Genomic DNA, 26,559 nt, shown 5'->3' with positions numbered 1-26,559 from the left:
AGTCGCATCCCAATTTGAAACAGAGCCAGAGAGAGACACACGGAGAAAGTGAGAGAGGAGGAGAGAGACAAAGTGGGAAGTAAAATCCAAGGGTTTTTAGTCGAAGTCGTAGCCAAACTCAGAGAAGCAGAGCAAATCAGAGTAGCCATGGACGCTCAGTCGCAGCAGCCACAAGTCGGAGTTGTGAAGAAGAAGGAGACTCGGGGCCGAAAGCCCAAGCCCAAGGAAGAAAAGAAGGACGACCAGCAACAGCAGGCCAAGATGAAGAAGGCCCACCAACAAGCCACCGTCGACGACAAGTACACTCAGTGGAAGTCACTCGTCCCTGTCCTCTACGACTGGCTCGCTAACCACAACCTCGTCTGGCCCTCCCTCTCTTGCCGGTACTCTCTCTCTGTCTAACTTCTTCTATCCCTATTTTTGGGGTTTTAGGGTTTTTATGAGACCTCATTGTCAGTTGTGCAGTTCGTTTTTGCTCTAAATTTAGGTTTTGTGTTTCTGTGTATCTGATTTTTTTTGGTTTTTAGGGTTTGTGAGGCAAATGGATAGTGAAAAGTCTGCATCCTTTTTAATAAGCATTGTATATCTGCTTCTGTTTTGGCCAGGTGGGGTCCTCAGCTCGAGCAAGCTACTTACAAGAATCGCCAGCGTCTCTACCTTTCTGAGCAGGTAAGCTTGCTCATCTCAATTTTGATTACCCACAGTTAATTTTGAATATCCTCCCATGGAAGTGTTGCGACACATGAAATTCACTTGAATTTATTGGAAGCACAAATTCTGTGTTTGGATTTGAAACTCATAAATCATACTAGAAATCGTTAAAGTTACTATATTGCGCTAAAGCACAAATTTTTTGTGATGTTGATCCTGGAGATATATACTAAATTTTACTAAGGTTATGTTCTCTTTAAAAGAATATCCTTTTTTCTGATTCGTTGTCAGACTGATGGAAGTGTTCCAAATACGCTGGTTATTGCAAACTGCGAGGTTGTCAAACCTAGAGTTGCCGCTGCAGAGCATATATCTCAGGTATTTGTGATTGGTTTATTTTTTGCATGCTGCTTAACTCTTCTGTGAATATCATTATTAATTACTTCATTTTTCAGTTCAATGAAGAAGCCCGCTCACCATTTGTTAAGAAGTACAAGACTATCATACATCCGGGAGAGGTATGAATGATGCACTTGTTAAGTCGTTGATTCTTTCTTCTCTCATTTTGGGTATAAGTTGTTGATCTTGGAAGCTTGCAATTACTTTGTCTTTAGTAATCTTTTCATATATTTTGACAGATAAACAGAATCAGAGAACTTCCACAGAACACTAAGATAGTGGCCACACATACAGACAGCCCTGATGTAAGTGTTTTTTATTTATTAATTTTGATGATAGTGTCATGTTCTTTGTTTTATATGTTTGGGTTCATTTTTGAAGTTATAATCACTTTGAAATTTTGCCAAAATTTAGGTTCTAATCTGGGATGTGGAAGCTCAACCTAACCGTCATGCTGTCCTTGGAGCCACAAGCTCACGCCCGGATTTGGTAAGCTTTTTTGGCTACGTATCTCTTTTCCTAAATTTTTCATTTTTCCTTGAGAGCCACAATTTTTAAATGTTGGACCCTTTCAAGATTTGTATGATTTACTGCTAACTTTGTTTGTTCAATTGAAAGATATAGAACCTGTTTGACTATTTTCTCCTTTCAGATTTTGACTGGACATCAAGATAATGCAGAATTTGCTCTTGCAATGTGTCCAACTGAACCATATGTGCTGTCTGGAGGTGTGAAATTTTTTTCTTTTGTTTTTTGAATCCTAATGATGCTGTTAAATGATTTAAGTATGCCTAATGTATGTAGGTTCTTGTTTATATAATTTGCTCTTTTTACTGTAAAATTTGATGACTGGATGCTGTATGTTTTAGTTTGCGATTGATTTCAAGAACTCATCTCACCATCGTTATTCTTATCGTTATTGGGCTTATGAGAAATTAGATTATGTATTTTATGAAGGCTCTTTCTTTTTCACTGGAAAAAATATTTTATTGCAGGGAAGGACAAAACAGTGGTTTTGTGGAGTATTCAGGACCATATATCAGCGGCTACCACAGATCCAGCAGCAACCAAATCTCCAGGATCTGGTGGGTCAATTATTAAACAAAACTCAAAGCCTGGGGATGGTAATGATAAAGCTGCTGATGGCCCTTCTGTTGCACCACGAGGAATCTACTATGGGCATGAGGATACAGTTGAAGATGTGGCATTTTGCCCATCTAGGTAACTTACATCTTCTCATTTACCAAGCCTTTATAAATTCTTTTATGCTGACCAAGATTCAATCAAACTAATAAAGACATGGAACCTCTATTCAATTTAAACCTTAGTAGTTGCAATTTATCTTCTAAGGACGTGGCCTTTTATTTCTTATGATTTTACATCTCTACTGAAGTTCACAGGAGTTCTGTAGTGTTGGTGACGATTCCTGCCTCATATTATGGGATGCACGTGTGGGCTCTAGCCCTGCCATAAAGGTTATGCATCTCATCCTTTTTTTAGGCTCTCCTTTAATTTTTCATATGCCTTTGGAATGGATTTTCAGTCCTTCTGCACATGCTAAAAGGCTTCATACTTCGGAGTTGGGTGAATAAACTGGTATACATGTAGAATTTGGCTGAGTAGTGTCAGTTTGCAGCATATATCTTTGATGTAACTATTTTTCTGTTTGAAGATTACTGCTTAATTATCAATAGTAACATGCCTATAGGAGTATCTTTTTGGGTGTTAGATCTTCCTAAATATCTCTGATCATTAATCTTGGCAGGTGTCTTTTTCTTTAAGTGTAATTTTGCCTTCTACTTATTGTATATTTTGGCTGTTCTTGTTTCTGATTATCAGGTTGAAAAAGCACATAATGCTGATCTTCACTGTGTTGATTGGAATCCCCATGATGATAACCTTATTCTAACAGGGTACATGCTAATGGCATATTTCTCTCAGTTTTGCTGCTTTTCTAATCCTCTGTTTTTTTTATTGTGCTTTAAGGCTTGAACTGTGAGAAGATATGACACTTGTTAATACGTCTATGCTGGTATGATTTCTTAACAGGTCAGCAGATAATTCCGTTCGCTTGTTTGATCGCCGAAATCTCACTTCTGGCGGAGTTGGGGCACCTATTTATAAATTTGAGGGTCACAAAGCAGCTGTTCTTTGTGTCCAGGTAATACTTATACTGCATGTCTTGCTATATTCTATTTCTAAAAAAATTCTACTCTATGGGAAGTACATTTTTTGCAAGAACTGCAGGTCTGTATCTGTTGTTTTTACCAAATTACATTTATATTTCAGTGGTGTCCAGACAAATCGTCTGTCTTTGGAAGCTCTGCAGAAGATGGTCTTTTAAACATTTGGGATTATGAGAAGGTATGGTGGCCTTCAGAATGTACAGTGGTTTGATTTATGTGTTAATCTTGTAAGTTTAAATTCAATCAACTTTTTGAAATGATGAAAAAAGTGTTTCTAAATAACTTTTTTGTTGTGTTCTTATAAGAGTGGATTGCCACTTCTTTGAGTTTCACCTTCTCTATTTCTCTGCCCATTACTTCAATTAGTCAGAAGTTGTGATAACTTTTTGCAAACACAATAACTTGCAGGTAAGTAAGGAGCGAACTACCAAAGGCCCAAGTTCTCCACCTGGTCTGTTTTTCCAGCATGCTGGGCACAGGTTCGAGACTATCTCTTTTACTTAGCTTTTGATGTGTCTGGTACAGGATTCTTTCTTTTGCATCTCACTGACTTTCTATCTTTCTCGGTTTCTGTTAAATGGGAATCATACCAGAGTTTATATTGTTTCCATGCCACCTATATATCTTTAGGTTCATATGGTCAGTAAACAGTATGTGATGAAAACATGATCTTGTAATTATCTCATGTTCTCTGAAATTTTAAGTTTGACCTTTGCATAAAATGTTTGTTGGAAATTTTACTCTGCTAACATCATTTGCCAAACTGGGGAAATGTTCTGTTTGTCTTTGTTGGCTTTTTCTCAAGAGAGTTGGACATGATAGTGGTCTAAAACCTTTTATCTATCTTGTACCTTATTGCTTAGTCTTCTAGGTTTGTTAAAATTCTTTGGCGCTGAATGATTTTTTAATGGTTATATCTAGAACATGTTTGGTATTGCCTGGTAAATGGTAATGAAGTTTTCTCAAGTGAAATTGGATCCTGGACTGTATAATTTGAATAGTCTAGCGTTCTTTTTTCCTTTTAGTTTCTCATAGTTCTCTCGTGGTTTTCTTTACTTCATCAGGGACAAAGTTGTTGATTTCCATTGGAATGCATCCGATCCATGGACCATCGTTAGTGTGTCTGATGACTGTGATACTACTGGTGGAGGGGGGACATTGCAGGTATCAGGATGTTCTTCTTTACCTCATTGGAAGGGTTTCTCTTTACCCGTGATAAATTATTTCTTATAAAACAAATTTAAAGAAGTATATTTTGAAAGCTGAGGGAGCAATAATGAGAAACCATATGAGATGAATGTGAAGCGTTAAACATGATAAGAAAAAGAATGTTGCTTGAACAAAGTTTTTCTGGTGTACACATGATGTGTTTTACCCTATGCCCTCCTTCCTCCCATATTACCCTTTCCTTTGAAACCTTTCTCTGGTTAAAAGAGAAATTACCCTTTGATTTGACAATGGAAACTGATTTCTGAAGCTGACAATTGATTTCAGATATGGCGAATGAGTGACCTGATCTACAGACCTGAAGAGGAGGTTCTGGCAGAGCTTGAGAAGTTCAAGTCCCATGTCGTTTCCTGTGCTTCAAAGCCTTGAGAGTTGAGTGTCAAGTGCACTTTTAGATTCGTGGGAAAAAATTTCTGTAGCAAGCTTATTGAATGAATCTAAGCTCTTTTATGTTAGAGAGGTAGGATGGTTTTCTAGGTCTGCTGTGATTGTAATATTTGCTTATTGGATATGGGTGTTTATGATGAGAGGAGAAAATTCATGCTTAGACTAAGTTTATGTATGCGGCATCGTGTTTGACCGGTGCTTGGGATTAGGGATCTTTAACCTAGATGCATGGCTCACTCTTTCGGCCATGTTCATCAGAGATTTTAATTTTAATTGGATTGGACATGATTATTCAGAAGCCTTAAGAGGGGCAAATATCTCGTTGTGGTAGATGTCTTTATTTATTTACAAATGACATGTAAGATTAATAGAGGGTGTGTTTAAAATGTCAACCTTCATTTTTGGTTTTTAGGAAACTCCCTTATTTATTTTGGATTTAAGCATTTGCAGAGATTTCGCATTGACAATTCTGTTTGTGATTAAAAATTATATTCACACAAAAAGTGAGTCCATTTCTTTATCCATCAAGACAAGTGAAATGATGTGACAAGCAGTTAAAGGTACAATATTTTGTTAACTCAATTATCTTAGAATAATAATGATAATAATCGAGCTGGACCAAATTATCTCTACTAAATTAGACCAATTATGAGCCTAGTAATCGCGATGGAAGAAACATCTAAGCTCATATGACGTGTTTGGATCATTTTGTAAGAAATGGGATGTTCCAATTTCTTAGGCAAGAATTATGAGAATGCCAAATTGTCGACTATTGTGTGTCTATTGGTGAGAGAGATAAGCAAAGCATAGTGGTTTTGTATGCCTAGGGACAAACATGAGCTACACTTCAAAATCTAGATTTTTAAACCAAACTCATCTATTATATCCCTAGGTACCATTGTATACTAGTGTTATAACCCTAAATAAAAAGTCCAAATCCCTTTCCCCAACTTGAATCCTAGTTTTCCTTTTTCTTATATAAAGAATTAACGAGATTATATATATTATACAAGCGGTAGTTTAAACTATAAGGAAATGAGAGCATATAATACACACTACCAAAAGGGTCATGAGATTTCAAACATGAGACTAATGGTCTTATAAGTCATCATCATTTTTCAGTGGGCTAGACCTCGTTGGCAACGAGATTATATATACCCATATTGGAGTAACGGTTTCTTGTTTATTTAGCACGTGATGTAACCTGATTGGTAATTAGGACCACATTTGGATAAGATTGAACCTAGTGAATGATTTGACTTGTCTGTTTGACACTATGACCTATCACAATTATCTGGTTTGTTACATTGCACGGCTTAGTTCTTACCAAATTTAACCAGGATTATTCCTTATTAGGGACTTTTTAAATGGAAAGTTTAATAGCATGAAAAACCACAATAATCTGGCATATTGTGTTATCAGACAAATCCATAAAATTTCTAAACAAGACTATACCGAAATGACTCAAATTCATAATATGACAACTTAACTTTGGAATTACCTGGACAACTTCCTTATCTAAATGATTAGAGGACGAAAAACCATGATACTTGCACCTTTAAATTTTTGTTTACAAACTTTCTTACTCAAATGTTCACATGACAAACTTAAGCACCAACTGCTTAATCCAGAAACTAAAACCCTTTTAGACTCATGCTTATTACAACAAAAACGTCCACTTTTTTTCTGTTTTTTTTTTTCCCCTCCATAAGAGTAAAATGAATTCGATGTCCAAAAGAGCCATCTTTCCAATACACGCTTTTTGCACATCAAAACGGAGGGTACAAAAAATCTCTCTTTCTCGCGAAGGCTCCTAGTAACACACACCGTTTCTAGTTATTTACTACACAACATTAAAAACGCGCTTTTTTCCTCTCCTTTCCTTCCCATCCCTTACCTCCACTGCACGCCACGTCACCCAGCCCCAAATCTTTAACAAAACCCGCCCCGTCAGATCGTCCAGGTGCGTAAGCTTCAACGGTTTAGATTATAGCAAAGTCGTCGACAGCTGGACCCACCAAATATGGGACCCACGATCCCTCCTTTTTGGTAATTCTTCACCATTTTCGATGTGGGGGGAACGAAATTGGGAATTTTGGCTGCACACCTCACCAAACTGTACGTAAAACGTCAAGTCCCACTCAAATATATACACGACACACCCACACACTCCTCCAACTCTGCCTCTCTCCGTACACTCACACTCTCTCTCTACCTCTCTCTCTCTCTCTCTCATGGCGGACACAGACAGGGGAACGCTTAAGAGGCCTGGAGACGAAGCGTTGGAGGAGAAGGCGGTGAAGAGGCAGCGAGATCTGGAGGTGGAAGGAGATCAAAACGACGACATTTTGACTCTGCTGTTCAACGAACCCGACGAGACGCTCGACGAGGTGATGAAGCTTCTGGACGTGGCGGACAACGGTGCTAGTTGCACTACTGGTGCGAAGGTGAGGTTCGTCAACGACCCGTACTCGCCGTCATCGTACTTCACCGTCAACGGCAACGAGGAGAGCTGCGGGTCGTCGTTCTCGGAGCTGGAGTCGACGTGCATGGTGGGGGTCGACATATGCGGTGGCGGGCTAGGCATTGGAGCGGAGGTTATGGGTTTGGAGTTCGATAGGTGGTTGATGGAGGAGGCGAAGGAGGAGAGCGGCGGCGCGTGTGGTATAATCGAGGAGGCGGCGCGTGGTGGCGGATTGGGCATGGAGGCGGAGTGGGATGATGCTGCGCTGGCGAGGTTCATCGGGGAAGACCTATTTTGACCTCTCTCTCGCAGTCCCAGAGTCTGTGTGTTGTTTGTTGTCTCTCAACAACCTGGGGCTGGGGGGTATAGAAATGAATTTTGGTGGGTTTAGGAAGAAATGGGTGTTTTTATGAAAGGCGGCATGGCCAGAGGGGTAGGTGGGTTTTATTTTCTGCTACACAGAGTAGTCTTCTGCAGGAAGCTAGCTACAGAGATGTGAATAGGACATTATTAGGATTGTCAATTAGCAATTTAGGGGGTACACACAGAAAAAAAGAAAAGAAAAGGTGAAATGTTCATTTTGGGTATTGCGTGTGCATGTGGCCGTCTGGTAGTAGTAGTACGTACAGTACTGACTGCAAAAAGAAAAAAATACAGAGTTTTATTGAAAAAATATTTGCCTTTAAATTTCTTTGCAATTATTTTATGATTTTATTGTTTTGGTTTTGGAGCATTATTATCTTATCGGTTTGATTTTTGTTATTTAATTTTATTTCCTTAACGAAGAAGAAAATGGATGAAATTGATATATAATGAGTCAGCTTCTGTGGGTCCCACTCTACTCCACTCTACTCTACTCCTAGAAAAGGGACATACGTTTTAAGCATGCCTCTGCCTTGCCTCTGTTTTTGATTTTTTTTGCTTTTCAAGATATGGATTTGGATGGATGGATGGTGATTTCTTTGACCATTTTTTTCAAACTTCGACTAGGCCCCTTGTGTTCATCACGAATCCTGCCAAACATGTCACAAAGACACCTTGTGTTGTGACAATTATTTAAATCAAAAGTTTATAATATTTTGTTCATCCTTTTTCACCGAGAGGGAAATTCGAACTTGAGAAATATGGGAAAGAGAAGCATTACCACGAATTTGTTGATCCGATTTGTTCATTGACAATTGGACTTGTGGAATGGGCTCCGGTTATGTGTTGAAGTGTGTGGGTCCAAATGAGTTCATTCTTGGGCCGAAACGAACATCCCCCAGTGGCAATTTTGGAAATGGCATGGGTCTGCTTTGTTGCCCACACTGTCATTATCATTAGGATTTGGGACAAAACCCAAAACTCCAATCATCCTGGAAGCAAACAAATAGTTAGCTAAATTTGGGCCCATTAATTGGGCCTCATGTGGTCTCATTGGCCCATTAATTTCCTTTAAGACTTGGTGGAAAATATGATAATGGAGGACACTGCCATCACCACCGCCACTAAATATTATCATAAGAAAGGAATTATTTTGTCAGTGGTTGAGCTCTTTCATCTTCACCCGTGTTGATAGAGGTTCAAAACCCCTAAACATCCAATGAATATTTGTGCAAACCCCTCTCCTCCAATCGCTTGTAGGCAAAAGAAAGGAACTCTATTCTATTCCATTCATTTAAAAAAAAGCTTTGTTTGGACTACTTTTCTTCTCTCCTCACATCATTTGATGACCAAATTATTCCCTAACCAACCATCGTCACTTTAACATCTTCGAAAGCTAAAGTTGATTAAGAGAGTGAATTTATTATCTATAAATATGAGTGGTTAGGTCTCTTAGTCTTTAGCTAGCTAGGCATCACTAGGAAGCTAGCCACTTCGAGCTCTATGAGCATCAAACAAACAAATTTCCCAATTTTGATTGAAAAAAAAAAAAACAAAAAAACAATGGGTACCTACCAACTAAACAAGGGGACAATTTGCAGCTCAAGAACCCTAGCCCTAAACTCTTGGGGATTAGCCCTTTAACAAATAGGTTGCTCGAAATATTATCATTTCATGCAAAGGGTTTTACGTATTATACGTATAAATTGTTTTTAAAATACACAATCATCATAATACATGACATATATTTTCAATGAAATAGTAATGTTCAAAAGTGGTGAGAAAAACTCTTGTTAAAAAAAGTGAAACCCAACAAGAATTTTAGGCAATCATATCAATGGATGGCCAGTTTTGTACCCCATCCCAATCCCATCATTCTCCTATCAATTCCTCATATAAAAAAAAGTGAACTCCTGGGTCTCAATCATCCATGTCATTCTCTGTAAAAGCAAACTATCAATAATGAATTACTTTTTCTTCCTAAAAACGCCCCATTCAAATGTTCTTTTTCTCGTTTAGTTGCATTTAACAAGTATATGTTTTTCTCTCAGTCACGTGTTAATGTTCTAGTGACATTATATGACGTATACACCCGTTAGATATAAGTTTTTTTTAATCTAATGCAAGTAACCTATAAAATAACTAGAACCCGTCACATAAGAAGTTGTCATCAATGTGGTACTATAAGCTTTGACTTAACAAGATGATTAACTTCGTTGATGAAGATTCATATTACTATATATTTAAGACCAATTTTTAATCGAATGGGATAAAGATTCATTCCACAAACCCTTTGACACGATATAAATTGATTGTAAATGATGTAGTAATCTTTCTTGTTCAATAAAATTTTTAACTGTAAGAAATCAATACAAAATCCTGTCATTCCAATGTGTATATTGTCATATCTGCACTACCTTTGATGAAGATTTAGAAGAAAGTTTGGATATGGTAAACAATTGAAAGTATTGAACCATGAACGTTTTAGTTTGTGAAAGCAACTGATAAACCTATATCTATGCCTATGGCATAGAGTTTAAAATAATAATAACGTTGGGTCATAGTAATAAATGTCATCATGGTGCTGATGGCCACCAAGATTCGTTGTCACCTTTACCATTCAAAGTATACGTTGACCACAATAGGCTACTGTTTAGGGTTTATGGACTTAAACAGATCAAGTACGATTTGTAGACAAATCCCAACAGAGAATAGTGAACTCGGTGATGGAGTTATTTGAACACAACACAACTCAATGAATAGAGAACAGTGAACTCGGTGATGGAGTTGTTTGAACACAAAACAGCTCAATGAATAGAGAACAGTGAACTCGCCAATCTAACAGCTAAATACGAACATGCATGGGAGAAAAATCTCACAAGTCATGAGTCATGAACCATAGAGAACAGCGAACTTGTCAATCTGAAAGTTAAATACGAACATACATGATAAAAAAACCCAAGTCATGAGTCGTGAACCACCGAATGACGGTTCATCAACCGATCAGGACCGTTGAATTGCTGAGTTGGTGGGGTGTCCCTTGCTCAATGTACATGTGAAGGTTGGTGAAAGGCCCTGTCAACCTTTTAAAGTTTCAGATGTTCCTGGGCATCATCATATATGATAAAAAAAAATTTCCTTTGCCTTTGGTAACTATGCCTGCTGAGATCTTTATGGCTAATCAGAATTCAAATGAGTGCAGAAGATATAATGATATTTTGGACATAAATGGAAGTGGCATTGAGAGATGCTAGGACAAGATTTCATAGAGAATGGTCTTTTGGGTATGAGCCATATACTTGTAGAGAGAGCTCAAAAAAAGTAGAGCCCTGTCTTTATTAGAAAAAAATAATAATAATAATAATAAAAGAAACAAAGGGAAAAAGAAAAATGTAGTAATATGTAAAAGAAACAAAGAGAGGACATAGGAGATCCTTATAAAATCCTCATCAGTAACTCAATATCACCTCACCTCACAGTTCTTCTTTTTCTCTCTCTTCTCACTCTTCTTGTGTCTAAAAAACTCTAAGTACCCTTTTGTCATTTTTGTGTGTTGTTGAAAGAAGCAGAGGTTAGAAACAAAAATGGTGGCCAAGAAATCAAGGATTGTGATAATAGGAGCAGGAATGGCTGGTGTGACAGCAGCTAACAAGCTCTTCACTGCCACTGGGTCCAAGGACTTGTTTGAGCTCTGTGTTGTGGAAGGTGGGTCAAGAATTGGTGGCAGAATCAACACATCAGAGTTTGGTGGTGACCGGATTGAGATGGGCGCCACTTGGATCCATGGCATTGGAGGCAGCCCAGTTCACGAAATTGCTCAAGAAATCCATGCACTTGAGTCTGAGCAGCCATGGGAGTGCATGGATGGGTCCTCTGATGAGCCCAAGACCATTGCTGAATGTGGGTTTGAGCTAAACCCCACTCTGGTAGACCCCATTTCATCTCTGTTCAAGAACTTGATGGATTATGCTCAGGGGAAGAAGGTGTTTGATGAAAGTACTGAAACAGAGAGCAATGGTGATGTTGAATACAGTAAGCTTGGAGATAAAGCTGCCGAGGTTTGTACAAGCAATGGCGGTCTTGGGAAGCTCAGTGTTGGTTCTTTCCTAAGGCAGGGCCTTGATGCTTATTGGATTTCAAAGAAAAACCAAGATGAGGAGCTGAAGCTCAATGGTTATGGAAATTGGAGCAGAAGGTTGCTGGAAGAAGCCATCTTTGCAATGCATGAGAGCACCCAAAGGACTTATACATCAGCTGGTGACTTGTTTACTCTGGATTATAGTGCAGAAAGCGAGTACCGTATGTTCCCAGGCGAAGAAATCACCATTGCTAAAGGCTACTTGAGCATAGTTCAATCACTAGCCTCTGTTCTACCATCTGGGTTGATCCAGTTAGGCAGAAAGGTCACAAAAATTGAATGGCAGCAGCCAGAGACTCATATCAACAATGGTTATGATGACACAAGGCCTGTGAAGCTACACTTTTCTGATGGGTCAGTTATGTTGGCCGATCATGTTATTGTTACAGTTTCTTTGGGGGTCCTTAAAGCTTCAATTCAACAAGATTCAGGTATGTTCAATCCTCCCTTGCCTTCTTTCAAGACTGAGGCAATATCAAGGCTTGGTTTTGGTGTTGTTAACAAGCTGTTTCTGCAACTGAGCTCTACCCATGCTACAAAAGGCCAAGACTTCAGTAAGTTTCCATTTTTACAAATGGTTTTTCATAGAGCAGACTCAGAATTCAGGCATAAAAAGATCCCATGGTGGATGAGGAAGACAGCTTCTCTTTGTCCACTCTATCACAATTCCAGCGTTCTGCTATCTTGGTTTGCAGGGAAAGAAGCACTTGAGCTTGAATCACTCAAAGATGAAGAGATCATTAATGGGGTTTCAGCAACAGTCTCTAGCTTTCTGTCAAAACCCCAAAAGAAAGAGAGAGAAAATTGTCATTCCTATGAACTATGCAATGGGAATGTGAATTCACAAGAGAACTCTGAAGTAAAAATTGCAAAGGTTTTGAAGAGTCAATGGGGTAATGATCCTCTGTTTCTAGGATCCTACTCTTATGTTGCTGTTGGATCAAGTGGTGAGGATTTGGACACCATGGCAGAGCCATTGCCAAAGTTGAACAGTTGTGGTGATGAGCCTGCTACTTCCCCCCCACTTCAAATTCTGTTTGCAGGGGAAGCTACACACAGAACCCACTATTCTACCACCCATGGAGCTTACTTTAGTGGTCTTAGAGAAGCCAATAGGCTTCTCCAACATTATCACCATGTTGGGGTTTAGAGGACTTTGTAGGACTTTTATTTATTTTTGCACATTTATTGCTATGATATTAATTATTTTCATTTTCATGTAGAACATCTTTGTTTCTCTTTCTTTGGGAGAGATCAGAGAGAGAGAGAGAGAGAGAGAGAGAGAGAGAGATGGGGACAATTTGTTAGATGTACTGCATGGATTAAAGAAGTTACTTTGATTTTCCATTGCTTTCTCTTTGATTGCGTGTGAGATGCAGTTTTTCTCTTTGTTTTCATTTGTGCTTCTCTTCATCAAGGCAAAACCACATGTGCCTCTCAATCTCATGAGATGGTATTATATGATATTGAGAAGTACAAATAACAAGAAAGCTTTGGATGCCACCTCCCTTCCCTACCAAGTGTCTATTTTGGAATGCTCAATGGACAGGATCCGATAAACCCGCTCTTTCCAGCTGCATTTCTTTTCACCCGTTCCTTTCCTGCACTGACACTTTGTTTCACAGCCCATGACATTGTGTTCTTCAATCCATATAAAGAGTTTACCTCTCTCTCTCTCTCTACGATGGAATTCCAAGGCAACATATCCTTTATAGAGTTTTCTCTTTTTCTTTTTCCGGGGTTAAATAGATTTGACAATGACGATATTCTAAACTATTCTAATGTACGAGAAGGAAGTTCAAACTCAAACAAAAGGGGGTCAACTGACCTAAGCCACATTTGCATTCCTTGGTAGAGTTAGACGTTGGACAACTTTGGGGCAATCAATGAGCTGGCTAAAGCGTAGGTAACACAGGATGGTTGGGATAGAATAGAACTACAACTCTTAGGTCCCATTTGGTAAATTTTGTGTTGTAGTGGCCTAAAGGGGTCAGTCATACATAGCAGTAAACCATATTGTCTTTAAAAATGATATAGAAGTAGAGAAGATTATGTATACGTCTGAGCTATAGACGTGGACAACTCTCAACTGTTGATGCAAGAGAAACTTAATATGCATTGACGCTCGTGAGTAGCTACTCGCAAGTGAATGAATGACCTAAGCACAGCTGCTATGTGTATATGTGTGAGATATGCCAATACACACTGAGACAGTTATCTCTTAATGCATAATAGCAGTGAGCTACCCACTTGGTACTATTTGATTTTGGCTACAGAGCAAAAATCCATACATTGGGTAGAGACAGAAAATGACTGGCCAGAAGCAACAACACCAACAACAACCTAAATATTTACAGCAGATTCTTCTGTCCAAACATGCTTTGATGATATACCATATTAATTTCGATCCCATCCGTTGGATTGCCTCTCCTCATTCTAATCTATGGTTTTGCTTGCCCTCCAAGAAGACCCACATAGCCTTAATAATTGACCATGCTAGATTTTCCACCACCATTACAAAATCAGTAAACAACAAATCACATGATTTAAGGCACTAGGTTGTTGAGGGAGACTACCCTGAAATGAAATGAACAAGCTGCTGCTGAGCCTTTTGGCTTGGATGATATAGGCCAATCTGTTTGCAAGTGCTCTGTTTGTGTGTGTGTGTGGTCAAATCAAGGGCAATTCATAGAGCCTCTATTATTGTAAGATTTGCCAGTCTCTTCCCAGAAAAAAAAGCAACCAAAAAAAAAAAAAAACTGGTTTGCCCCACTTGCTGTCTCTTTTTACCTCTTGTGGGCTTCAATCAGCCATTGATGATTGAGCATATCACAGACCATCTGTCACCAAGTCCTTGTCTGGTTTCATAAACAAACAACTGAGAATCTCTCCATTTCTCTGCTCTGCACCACCCAACCCCACCTCACCCACTGACTAATTAATCTAACTTGTTAATTACTTACTTTAACCCTAAATCTGTCTCTAATCATCATTAAAAGCCTTTGCTTAATGATGGTGCATTTTGGAACAAACCATATTAACTTATCTGTGCTTTTGTATTATCAAAACCATAATCATTTCATTAAATCCCAAACCAATGAGATGAGGACACACCCAAGGGGAAATGAAGCTTTACTTGCTCAGTTTTTCACAGTTCAATGTCCCCTTCATTATTTGTTTAATCTTGGTCAAGCTTTCTGAAATTTGACCACATGGCAGCAACTTGCTGCCTGTACTTTGAATTGACGACACGTGCAAATTGTGCGGTTCACAGAGGAAGACGTTGCCTCTCATTTCCTCATGATATGAGCAATTCCAATGTTCTTGCAAACTGCAAGATATTTGCAAATATCATTCCCACTTTAAGCCTTAAAAATTATAATCAAATTGGATATAGTGATGGTATCTTGTCTTAATCTAGATGATGAATATTGATAATCTGATAACCGAACATTTTTATATCGTCCAAGTAGTTATAGTGAGTGATTGATACGCTAATGCTTTTTTCTAAATATGAATTAATCAAATCATACTCCTTTTTAAAATTGTGAATCTAATTGTCTTCCACCTTTGGACAACATCTCTTTTTCTTTATAAGCTTTGCTTTTTGTGAATCTACCATCTTTAACCTAATGATATAAGCTTTGCTTTTTGTTTTTCCACAAATCTTAGATTGTAAGTGTATGATATAATAAAATTGAAGCTGTCTGTCTGTCTGCTTTATTCTCTCTAAAATGAAATAGCTTTTCTAACTTTAGTTTGGTGAGCCAAGCCAATGATGTTCAAAGAGAAGCTGATTTTTAAGTAAGTTATCTTATTGGCATCTAAAGCTTTGCTTTAAATCCTTAACTAAAAAAGCATACACTAATGGTCCAATTCCAATATATATAATTTTTTTTGTGAGGGAATCTAGGGTCTACTCTCATAGGGAAGAGGGTCTTAGCTAGCAAGCTTAGGAGTTTGGAGGCTTCCCATGAAAACAAACAACAGTATGCCTAGTTCCTTCCTATGCCTCCCTGTAAATTAACTAAAACTACTACTAGACAGTAACGTACTTCACTGCAATTAAAGGCACCATCTTCTTCGGATTTGTCCTGCTGCTGATAAATAATGGCCCATCTAGGTTTAACCAGTCGATAAAAAAAAAAAACAAAAAGTTGCATCTGACGTCAATTTGGCCAATGCTTGTTTCAACTTTCTTTATTCCAGCTAAAATGAATGACTGCAAGAGGGAGGTGAATTTTTTTGCATACGTCTTCTTTTCTCACTAGCAGTTGTTTACATGATCACATGCAATGGATGACTTCTTCATTCATGTTTGCATATCACGTGTTGCTCATATGATAAAACGAGTAAGAATGAGAAGATTTTCTTACTACAGGTGTTGGTCATACGATGAAACTATAATGTAAGTTTACCATCCATTCTAAATGCTAGATTGTTGGTAAATCAAGTGCTTAGAGTAAAGAGCGCAAATTTCACTGCCCCAATTTTGGCATGGTGGGCTTGTAATGTTACTTGTTTTGGCTTTTTTCAAATTGATGCCCTCTTGAGGCAACGCCAATTACACCATACTTCCCAAATGTGTTTGAAGCAAGGCATGGGGATTACCAGATGAATATGCAGAAGAACGTGATTTTTTAATGAAAGCTTTTTATATATTTCCAAATAAAATTACGACTAAGAGCACTTCCAGCGAGGGGATCCAAGGGGAGGCCCCAGCAACAAAATTTGCCCGGGCAAGGAGTGGGACCCAGCAAATTGGGCTGGCCGAGCCTAGCCAGCGGGCTAAGTTGACGTCAGCGTGTTGACATCGTCGTGACGCGTCAGCGTGGGCTCTCAAAAAAATTAACGTTGGCGCGCGATACACGCGCCAACAAAAAATTGAACACACCACTACGATTGCCCTCGTCCCACGTGGCGCACGCTGGGCTCTCTGATAAGATTTTTTCTAGCAATCCAATGGCAAATTTTTGTGCAATAAAAAATGAAAAAAGGAAGAAAAAAAACCAAAAAATTACTGATTTTTTTATTTTTAAAAGTAAATGTCTTTGTCCTTTTACTTTCATTTATTTGTATATTACTCCATTTACTTAAGTTTACAATGTAAATAATGAAGTACCCCCCATTTGGATTCAAATAAAAATACTAGAAAATCAAATTCCCACCAGATCAAAATATGAAAAATCGGTTTTAGTGCAAAATATGATTTAGGCTAAAAATGATGGCTCATTAAGTCAATATATACTTCATACTAAAATCTCATAAAATCAAGTTTTCTTATTTGATGTGTAAGGAATAAAAGCCGCCAAAAATTATCTTGAGAAAATGATTATTCCGAAAAACCATTTTTCATACTTAGTCAATATTGCACATTCGCTAAAAAAATTCCAGGTCCGCCAGTGTCTATAAATACCAACCAATACTCTTCACTTTTAACATCAAATCCTCATACATTTTTTTTTTCTATAAATACCAACCAATACAAGTAATAAAATAAAATACAACTACAATAAAATCTTATCCGAAAATATTATCCAAATTAATTGTTTAAGTGAACAAAGTTGTGAAAAAAACAAAAAAAATGAATAATATTTGCCATGGCAAGCATAAACTAAACACACTTTGAAAGGGCAGCCACTATTCAATTGAATAGTAGCTGCCTTAGAACTCCTCTTGCCATGGCTAACTGGAAATGCTCTAATAAAAGTGATTGAACAAAGTGCTTTTATACAAAAAGCACTTTTAATCAATAAAAAGTCGAGTTTGCATGTAAGCTAGCACAGACCAGAGGGCAGATAAATAAGTAATCCACAAACTGTCGCTTCCACCATAAAACAATTTACATATAAGTACCATTGTTTTGTATGCACAGCTTTGTGACTGCAAATGTTTTTCTACCAGTCAGACATGGAGCTGAGCTGAACCACTCCAATAACCTGGGTATAGATGTGCAGCCGTTTTGCAAACCTTGTACTTAGACCAGACCCAAACTCTTTGGTCACTCTTAACAAGAGAGATTCTTTGGTCCTGCAATAGACCAACCACACACACAAAAAAGGTATCTCTATTTTAAGTTTTACTCGATTTCACGTTGATCCATCCTAGTGCAGAGGTACCCTTTATTTGTGCATGTGGCTGAATGAATGACTTGATTCACCCGCCGGACCAAAAATTTCTCTCACAATGGACGGTATGAGATGAGACTACCCAGACCCCAAAAAAACATCAACTTGTAATTATTTGAGTTTTCTTAATTCTTTCGTGTGCTTGGGCCTGAATAACTCTCAATGGGCTTTACGACGCCCAGGCCCAAGTATGATATAGCTTAAATGCTTCAATTTGGCGCGAACCCACATGACCGCCGGTTCTGGCCTCAGAGTCAGTCTCCCTCACCTCAGTTCTCCATGACCACACTACCAGAAATAACCGATCTCTTCGCCAGGCTCGCTTCCCGCCTCAAATCCCTAAATGACACGTCGTTTTCTCCTCACACTGCCAAAGAAGAACTTGACGAAGCAGCTCTGGACCTCTCTATTTCAAAGCTGAACCAATCTCTGAACCCTAACGGCAATTCTAGGGTTAGGGTTTTGGACACAGTCCTATCTCTAATGTGCTTCAAAGCTCCCCAGGTCAGCTCTCTCAAATTAGGGATTTTTTTAATAGACAAAAAGAATGTTGAAGTTAGGATTTTTCTCATCTCTGTATTTTTGTTGTGGTGTTTAGGTTTTCGATTCGGGCATTGAGTATTTAGTGAAGACAATTGTCACCGTTTTGTTGTCTTCCATTCGTTGCAAGGTCTTTCGATCTCCGAAAGATGAGATTTTGCTGATTGGAAGCTCGATTTGTCACCGGGATTGTGGGCATTTGATCGAAGCGGCTGCTGATATTTTTGAGAAATTGGAGGGACATGGTGGGTATACACTCTAATACTAAAATTGGTGTTCAAAATTGTTTCATGTTCTATAAAGTAATCTTCTTTTATTATGTAATTCTAAAATGAGTGTTGTTTTCAATGTGTTTGAATTGAAGGTAATCTTTCGGATTCTTTACTGCGTGCCATTGTAAGAGTTGTGAGTTCAGCATCATTGTACCGGCAGCTGTCAAGACCCGTTCTTGATGTAAAATCAGTGGATGCAAGAAAGACCTTGACTTCAAAGCTTCTCTGTCACTTTCCCAGAGAAAAATCCCTTGACAACAATAAAATACCATTCAGGTTTTTGAAAATGGACTTTGTCTAGTTTGCAAGTTCCTTCTGCTTTTCTGTGTGTTCTTGTAGTTATAAATGTCGGGATTCTAATTTCTATGCAGATTGCTGTTGTGGTATCTTGACCCACTAATTTTGAAGCGCGATGTTTCAAACATTTTGCAAGAAACCATAGACAGGCCATTTCTTTGTTTGAGTAAGGAATTTCGTGAAAGTAATGATTGGCTCTCTGTTATCACATCCTTGGTACTTTCTCCCATTATGTTTGTTGAGGCCAGAGCTTTGCTGCACCGATGGTTTTTGGTCACGTAAGTCCATTTCTTGTTGACAAGCACGTTTAAGTTCTTTCTGTTGTAAATTTTAACTAATCGTTGGTCACGCTCAAGGAAACTGAAGTTTTATGAAAATTGATTTAATTTGATATGGTATATTAATAGAATCCAGTTTTGCATCAGGGGTCTGGCTTCTGTGCTTGAGCTTCTAATTCAATTGGTTGCAGTGATATTAGATGTGGTTTCAAGACCAATGTTCTGGGACATATCACTGGAAGTGGGAGCAAAGTTGCCATTTTCTAATGCTTATTTCCCATACAACCAACGCTTGCTAAGGATCTTGACTGGACCCCTCTCCCACGAGGGTCTTCTACAATTAGTGCATGAGACAAATGAGCAAGTGCCTTGTGCCCAGAAACAACTTTGTCCAACTTTTAAGCCATCTGCAGTAAAGGTTTCAACAATTGATGACAAATCTCTCTGGTAATTTCTTACCCCATTAGTCCATCTGATAACATATGGCCTATACACCATCTCAGTCCTACAACCCAAGACTGATCCACAAATGTTGCATAGTAGGTCCCTGGCCATCAACTTCCCAGACTGGTTCTACTTTGCTTCTGCATTGCTCTTCTTGGAGAAAACTTCTCATGACAGTTGTCATCCAGAATGCATATTGGGGGCATCCAAAGTTGGAAAAGCACACTACGAAGAACTACCTTCTATTTCTGCAGCAAGGTACATTGCCTGGATTTTGAGTCCTGTTAGTAAATCTCACCAGGATACGCTGGCTGATTGTTTGATTAAAACATCAGAGTCTTGGGCTTTTAAGCCATTTGGCTCAGGTTCCCATGAGAAAGAAACATACGGCTACAAGAAAAAACTCAAGAAACAGAAATTCTGTGAAGAGGACTATAGTTCCACAACGGAGTATGATTATCAAGCAGTTGCAGTCTGGCTCAGCGGGTTCAGTAATATGTACACAAGGAATTGCAATGAAACTGTTAACAGTTCAACATCATGTGAAACAAAACGACCCTGTGGTCTTAGTCTGCAGCAAAATGTCCTGTTCCGGAGAATCCCACTAGGCATCTTGCTTGGTTGCCCTCATTATACCAATGAAGATGGATGTGAATTGCTGCTGCATTATGCCACAACTAGTAGAATTTTTCAGTTGAGGGAAACTAACGCTACAGGATTGAAGCATGTAAAATGGAACTCCAAAGGGCATAGGAACTTAGTTACATGGAGTGATGAATGTAATGAAAGGGAAGCTACAGCAGGTGCCTGTCTTGTCTTCAGTTTAACTGATATTATAGAAAGTATGTCTGCTTCACTGTTCGAGACTGAAGAAGCTGGCGTAGACTTTCTCTGCCAGGTGAAAATGCGGATCAGCAAATACTTGATAAAATGCATCAAGAGGTTAATCCAACTCAAAATTGATGACGGAAATTGGGTTGTAATGGATTTCTGCCGTAAATTGGAGAAGTGGAGGCATCAGGGACAAGAAGTATTAGAGCTCCACAAAGATTTAGATGATGTCATTCATGTATTGAGTCAGAGAACATGCTCTGTTTCATCAATGTGAACAAATATTATGCAAAATCGATTTGGCCTTTTGTTTACAAGTTCTTTGCGGCAACTTGTCACAGAAATTTTCTTATCTATCTTAAACACGAACATTACAGATATTTGCTAATACAGCAATTTGGAAACAAAAAGATAAAAAGTAGTATCTATTAATTCTCAATTTATTCTTGTAAAGGTAAAGGAATTACATCGCATCGCTTTTCCATAAGCTGTTGTTACATACATTTGGAAATGCTTGCGCAAATCTGAGGACCACAAACTTTGTACGTAGTCCTCCTAGGTGTATCATATCATGTGGAGAGGGAGAGCTTTTCTTGGCTATGTACACAATCACTAAGATGGCAATGAAATTCTTATCTGGTAAAGATAGAACTAATCTGGACTTCATATATGTAGTAATCTACAGAGCCACTGGGTCTTAGCTGCAAACAGCCTCAACCGAGAGCTTCTTCGTACTGCCCGGACAAGGATCTCCTCCAAAAACTTCTGGAGCCACAGTCACTGAGCAGGATTGCTTTCCAATGCAGTTCTGCAGGAATAAAGAAATTTTAGTTTTTACAGTTATTGAGGAGAATTCAAGTAAGTATCAGCAAAGTGTTGCTGGGCATACCCTTTTAGGAGCATCATACGACTTGTGGGCATGGCAGCTCCCTTCTTGGAAGCTTCCACACGTCCCTTGTGGCAACCCATAGCTAGCAAACTTAATATCAGAGATGACCTGACCAGGTGGACACCATAAATGGGCTTTTGGTCTGTTGAGTTTGCCAGAGGCTAACTTTTGAGAGTTTGTCAATGTTGGTTGCCCTTCAAATATATCAGCACAGACACTTGATGTTCTTCTTTCCACCAAAGATATTTTAGTCGGATCACCGCCCCATTCTTCAAACACTACCAATAGATTCTCGCTCGGGGTTAACCACGACCGCGGAACATGATACCTGAAAATAAATAGTTTCACATGACTTCTGTAATTGACAAAACAAAGGTATGACAATGAAGAAGATGAACTTTTCTTACCATCTCTGAGAGGGCTCCCCACAATGTGTTCTGCATTTCTTGTCGTCGTAAGTTCCAGCATAATAGCAATTGCCACAATTACCCCGTGCTGTATATGCAGGCCAGTGGCGTCCAATGCTCTGTCCATTGATCCATATCTGACCTTTTCCCATGCTACTCATATCCAAAGCTAATGGGCCATTACCTGGGGGTGCATTAAAAGTGGCCTGGAAATATCACAACTCAAAATTAATATCTTATCTTTGATGAACTCCAAAATAAAGATTTACATATAAGAGATATATTGGGAGAATACTAACCTTGTACCAGGTAAGAGGTTGCTTTTGAGCCATTGACGGTCCTTCTGCCCATTCAACAGAAGAACTCCCACTGACAGTATGAAGACCTAAAGCTTCACCTTTGAGACCAACCTGCTCATAAAGCACATGCCAACACACAAGTTATTCTCTAGTTGTCTTTGTCAAAATTTTCAGCATCCTGGCAGGGGAAGCAAGTGGAACAGGAAAGTTGAAGGGCAACAAACCTTGTAGGTCCATTTCCATCGTGACATGTCCCATGTTCCTGAATTCAGACCCTTCAATGTGACCGGGCCCAGAACTCCAGCATTCCATGTCTCAAAGTGAAGACCAACATTCTGATTTTTATTAAACCACAGAAAAGCAAAAATGTCAATTGCCATATCAATGCATTTAACAACCAAAATCCCATTAGAAGATGGGGGAACTAACCGGAAGACCCACTGAAATGCTAAGTAAAGCAAGCTTATTGATGCCGGATCTCAGCTTCACGTTTTGACTAAATGTTAATTTAGGATTCTCCAATGCCCCATACACGGTTCCTGCAATATAGGTAGACCATTTTATAAAATTTAAATTCATTCAGCAGAAGAAGTAGACGAATTTACACAAAATGTCATCCTCTTTCATGTACCTGATAGCTGACCATTGATGAAAACATGCAAGGCATGACCAGCTGAATAGATGGTAAGAAGAGGTGACTCTCCTTTCTTTATAAATCCTTCATCAGGACTGATTGTGATACTGGTAACATCAATTTAAATTACTAAGTTAGAAAGAAAAGAAAATCAATAGAAAAACAAGAAAAAAGAAGTTTACACAGATTTAGTTCCTTTCCCAAATACATTGAATAAAAGATAAAAAAAAACTTAAACTCAATCTATGGTTTGTTTAATATACTTACTCTGTCATGTACCACAAGTAGTCTGTAGTATCCCTAGTGACATTTATTTGTTCCCACAACCCGTCCAACGTAGTTGTATCAGATTCATCGGAAGAGGCACTTTCTTCGATGAATGACTGCCAAGGAAGTGCAGATTTTACTGGTGTCATCTTCATCTGCGAGCTTTGGGAACCAAGCTGTACAGAGATAACAATCCCAAGTGAATCTCCAAGTAGAAAAGCTTGAACTTTCTAGACTGAAATTAAAAAGTACAATTTGAATGGTGTAGACCAAAATATCCAAACTCCTCACCCTTGCAGTGTTGTAAACTGCAGTTTTGCAGTCAGGGAGAATGCTGATGGACCATGGTGGCAGTTCATATTGCCCATTTCCAAAGCTAACTTTAGCAGAGGACTTTGTGTCATAATTTGCAAGGAATGCAGCACACCCAGACTTCGACTTGAACACATGAGCCTACAAGGATAACAATGAGAACCTTAGCAATTTCAAAGAAGAATAAGATTTATGATATGGTTTTTCTAGCTAGGTAAAAAAAAACCTTACCTCTTGACTATTTCCAAGTGATGTCACTGAAGGTTCTGCAGACACTAAAGCTGACTCGGATGACTTGATGGCTTTATGTAGATCTCTCAAATGTCCCCACTTTGGTTCCCTTGGTAGTCCTGGCATAGCATAAGGAAACCAATTTTTATCCATGTGAAATATTAAGTTTTTGCACTTGTTAAGCATTTTCCTAGTTGGATGTTTGAAAAATTACACAAGTACGTAAAGTGAGGATTATGACTTTATGAGCCAAACTTTATAACAACCTACTCTAGCAGGCTAATCTCTATTTACATACCGTATTCGTCTAAAGGGGCGTCGTAGTCATAGCTGGTGGCCATGAAAGGACCTCCAGCTGTTCGGCCGAAATTCGTTCCTCCATGGTACTGGAACACAAAGTGGGAGGAAAGAAAACAAAGTTTAGAAAGCATAGTCTAGGTGATTAAACACCAGTCAAATACAGTTAACTCGGAAACTAACCATGTAATAGTTCACAAAAGAACCACCCTTCTGTATAAACCTTGCAATTGAAAATGCCAAGTCTTCCGCAGGTCTAGTGGGAACTGCCCCACCAAATTCTGTATACCTGTAAAATACATACAAAGAGGCAGCCTCATCAAAGGACTTGAACAACAATACAAGACAGTACCTACACAATAGTAGGTCTCCGGCAATAAATTTTTGGCCTGTACAGGAAACATGTGTGACTTACCAGCCAGTCCAGACTTCTGTCCACATTTTGGGTTTGTAGTTCTTGTTTGGAGTGAAATTTTCACAGTAGAAACCATTGCAGGTATCGATCTATCACATAATAAATGATGACAAGGTTTTAGTCTAAACTTCTAGAGATGAGGACAGAAATATCTTGAAGCTCTTTTTTTTGTTCTTTGTTGCAATTAATAGCACAATTTATTTGGCAGAACAAACTCAGTTATTGACCAAACCAACCCAAGTAGACTTCCATGTCTTCAGCAGAAAAGTCAGAATTATAAAAAATTTAAACGAATTCATTGACAAACAGAGCTGCAGATCTGGAGAATTAACACATAAAATGGGCACAAGCATTGCCCTGACCACATGAAACAAAAATCTACAGCATGAGGCCACCAACTTAGTTAAGATGACAACAAACTGCTTAAAAACCCCACCAACAAAGGAGGGTCACACTAAATGAATAACTATTATGCGATGCTTGTAAAAATTGACAACACAAAGGAGAAAAAAGATAAAAAAGAACTTTGAAAAAATAGGCAGAGTAGCTTACAACTGGATCAGGGGCATCTTCTTGCTTACACATAATCCATGGCACTCCAGTGTTGAGACCCACAGCCATCCGAGCTGCCCATTTGGTATAAGCTTTACCAGGGGCACCAATTTCCCACTCTACTGGTCCAAATTCATTTTCTATCTGTCAAATTTTAAATAAAATAAAAAAGGGTTAATATAGCATTGACTGCCCAATATTTTCCTCAGCAAATAAAACAAAAAGAAACAAACACTGCTCAATTTCTTATAAAATTGGTGCTGGAACTAAAAGCAAATTGAAAACCCAGTTCAAGAAACATGGCATAGATTAAAACTTCGAACTATTTTTCTCACCTGAGATAGAATTATAGGACCTCCCTGACTTTGAAACAGCTGTTCTGCCTTCATCATGCTGACAATCTTCTCCGTAAATTTTTGCATTGCCGCCTGCATAACAGTAATTTAGAAATGAAATCGATAAATTAGAAAATTTAAAAATTAAATTATCGAATTAGAAGCAATAGAGGAAATGGAAGATTCCTAAATGCCTAACCTTGAAAGGCTCATTGTCAGTTCTAAAAACAATTCCGGGAACATATTTAAGCCAAACGGGGAATCCCCTGTATCAGAAACAGAGAAAAACCAGAGTAATGAATACGACAAGAACAAAAGCAAGAAAATTTCTAAACTTCAGTCATTGGCTAAACCTAGGGGTAATATTTGTTTTTAATATTATATTATTACCCGAAGTTCCATTCAGCGCACACATAAGGGCCAATCCGGAGATTAACATATAGGCCTGCTTGGTGTACCAGCTTGATGAACTTGACCAAATCATATCTGTCCTCAAAATAATACTGCAAATTTGAATAAAAAAACAAGTTAAACTTCTAAAAAGTACACTTTAACACCAGAGCATAACTATATTTGCATTAGGGGAGAGAGAGAGAGAGAGAGACAGAGAAAATTAAAATGCAATTGCATTACTTTTCCTGGAGAAGGCTCATGCCCATTCCAAAACACATAGGTCTGAATAACATCCAAGCCTCCATCTTTGGACTTCTGTATTAAATCAGGCCACATCTGTAACCACACATACAAACGCCAGAAAAAACCCATAAGTCAAAAAAGCATTAAAATATCATCACAAATAATAAATAAATATTAAAAAAACAAAAAGAAAGCTATGAACCACATTGGCATTGTTGGTACCTCAGGTGTGCTTCTGGGATAATGAATGGAGCCAGAGATGAGAATTCTCTTCTGCCCATTAATTATTATAGCTTTGTGGTCATAGCTCACTGAGGCAGTAGCTGCAGAAGCCAGCCATGAAAACAAGAGCAATGAAAGGAGCATGTTGTTGCCTCTTAACACGTTCCACATTGTTTAAATTCCAACACCCACAAGCCTCTCAAACGCGCAAAGCAACGGCCTTTATATTTGTCTCTGTTTTTGTTTGCATCTAACTTGAAATATTTTATTTCGGTATCGGGATTTGGTTTTGATTTTTGAATGCACGCTTTCTTTTTTGATGCTTTTGATATTGAAAGAGGAGAGAGAGAGAGAGAGAGAGAGAGAGAGTGGCAGAGTTGTGTTAGTGTAATGGATTTGATGGGTGAGAGAGTTTTGGTTTAGTTGCGTTGAGAACGGGTAGCTCCCCCAACTGCTTT

The 26,559-nt window shown here is 38.5% G+C and overlaps 5 protein-coding genes across 5 annotated transcripts; 4 read left to right on the top strand and 1 right to left on the bottom strand.

Moving 5' to 3' along the window:
• Positions 1-4: 4 nt before the first annotated feature.
• On the top strand, positions 5-5,165 carry NFC5 (nucleosome/chromatin assembly factor group C5). The gene is made up of 15 exons (XM_008244121.2): positions 5-383; positions 606-669; positions 943-1,029; positions 1,107-1,169; positions 1,290-1,355; positions 1,465-1,539; positions 1,703-1,778; positions 2,046-2,271; positions 2,444-2,525; positions 2,890-2,963; positions 3,100-3,211; positions 3,340-3,414; positions 3,645-3,715; positions 4,301-4,400; positions 4,731-5,165. The coding sequence occupies exons 1-15, from the start codon at positions 148-150 to the stop codon at positions 4,830-4,832; spliced, it is 1,509 nt and encodes a 502-aa protein (XP_008242343.1). The 5' UTR covers positions 5-147; the 3' UTR covers positions 4,833-5,165.
• Positions 5,166-6,384: 1,219 nt separating this feature from the next.
• LOC103340724 (uncharacterized) lies at positions 6,385-8,064 on the top strand. Its single transcript, XM_008244168.3, has one exon. It carries the CDS (start codon positions 7,085-7,087, stop codon positions 7,610-7,612), a length of 528 nt encoding a protein of 175 aa, XP_008242390.1. The 5' UTR covers positions 6,385-7,084; the 3' UTR covers positions 7,613-8,064.
• Positions 8,065-10,824: 2,760 nt separating this feature from the next.
• PAO5 (polyamine oxidase 5) lies at positions 10,825-13,162 on the top strand. The gene has a single exon (XM_089042435.1). The coding sequence runs from the start codon at positions 11,262-11,264 to the stop codon at positions 12,963-12,965; it is 1,704 nt and encodes a 567-aa protein (XP_088898561.1). The 5' UTR covers positions 10,825-11,261; the 3' UTR covers positions 12,966-13,162.
• Positions 13,163-18,132: 4,970 nt separating this feature from the next.
• On the top strand, positions 18,133-20,922 carry LOC103340682 (acyl-CoA synthetase family protein). The gene is made up of 6 exons (XM_008244120.3): positions 18,133-18,447; positions 18,542-18,728; positions 18,848-19,031; positions 19,127-19,330; positions 19,478-19,777; positions 19,874-20,922. The coding sequence occupies exons 1-6, from the start codon at positions 18,148-18,150 to the stop codon at positions 20,880-20,882; spliced, it is 2,184 nt and encodes a 727-aa protein (XP_008242342.2). The 5' UTR covers positions 18,133-18,147; the 3' UTR covers positions 20,883-20,922.
• A 79-nt stretch (positions 20,923-21,001) lies between these two features.
• BGAL4 (beta-galactosidase 4) lies at positions 21,002-26,559 on the bottom strand. Its single transcript, XM_008244119.3, has 19 exons — positions 26,102-26,559; positions 25,877-25,972; positions 25,634-25,746; positions 25,443-25,509; positions 25,244-25,336; positions 24,909-25,052; positions 24,357-24,445; positions 24,125-24,230; positions 23,943-24,030; positions 23,645-23,763; positions 23,393-23,554; positions 23,102-23,277; positions 22,832-22,941; positions 22,630-22,739; positions 22,425-22,535; positions 22,201-22,311; positions 21,902-22,107; positions 21,495-21,822; positions 21,002-21,413 (listed from the first exon to the last, which is right to left on the bottom strand). The coding sequence occupies exons 1-19, from the start codon at positions 26,270-26,272 to the stop codon at positions 21,303-21,305; spliced, it is 2,511 nt and encodes an 836-aa protein (XP_008242341.3). The 5' UTR covers positions 26,273-26,559; the 3' UTR covers positions 21,002-21,302.

This window comes from Prunus mume, linkage group LG8, assembly GCF_029339155.1.
Source record: "Prunus mume cultivar Tortuosa linkage group LG8, ASM2933915v1, whole genome shotgun sequence".
Classification (NCBI taxonomy): Eukaryota; Viridiplantae; Streptophyta; class Magnoliopsida; order Rosales; family Rosaceae; genus Prunus; species Prunus mume.
The sequence above is the reverse complement of the archived record's forward strand: the minus strand, read 5'-3'. Positions and strand labels throughout refer to the sequence as shown.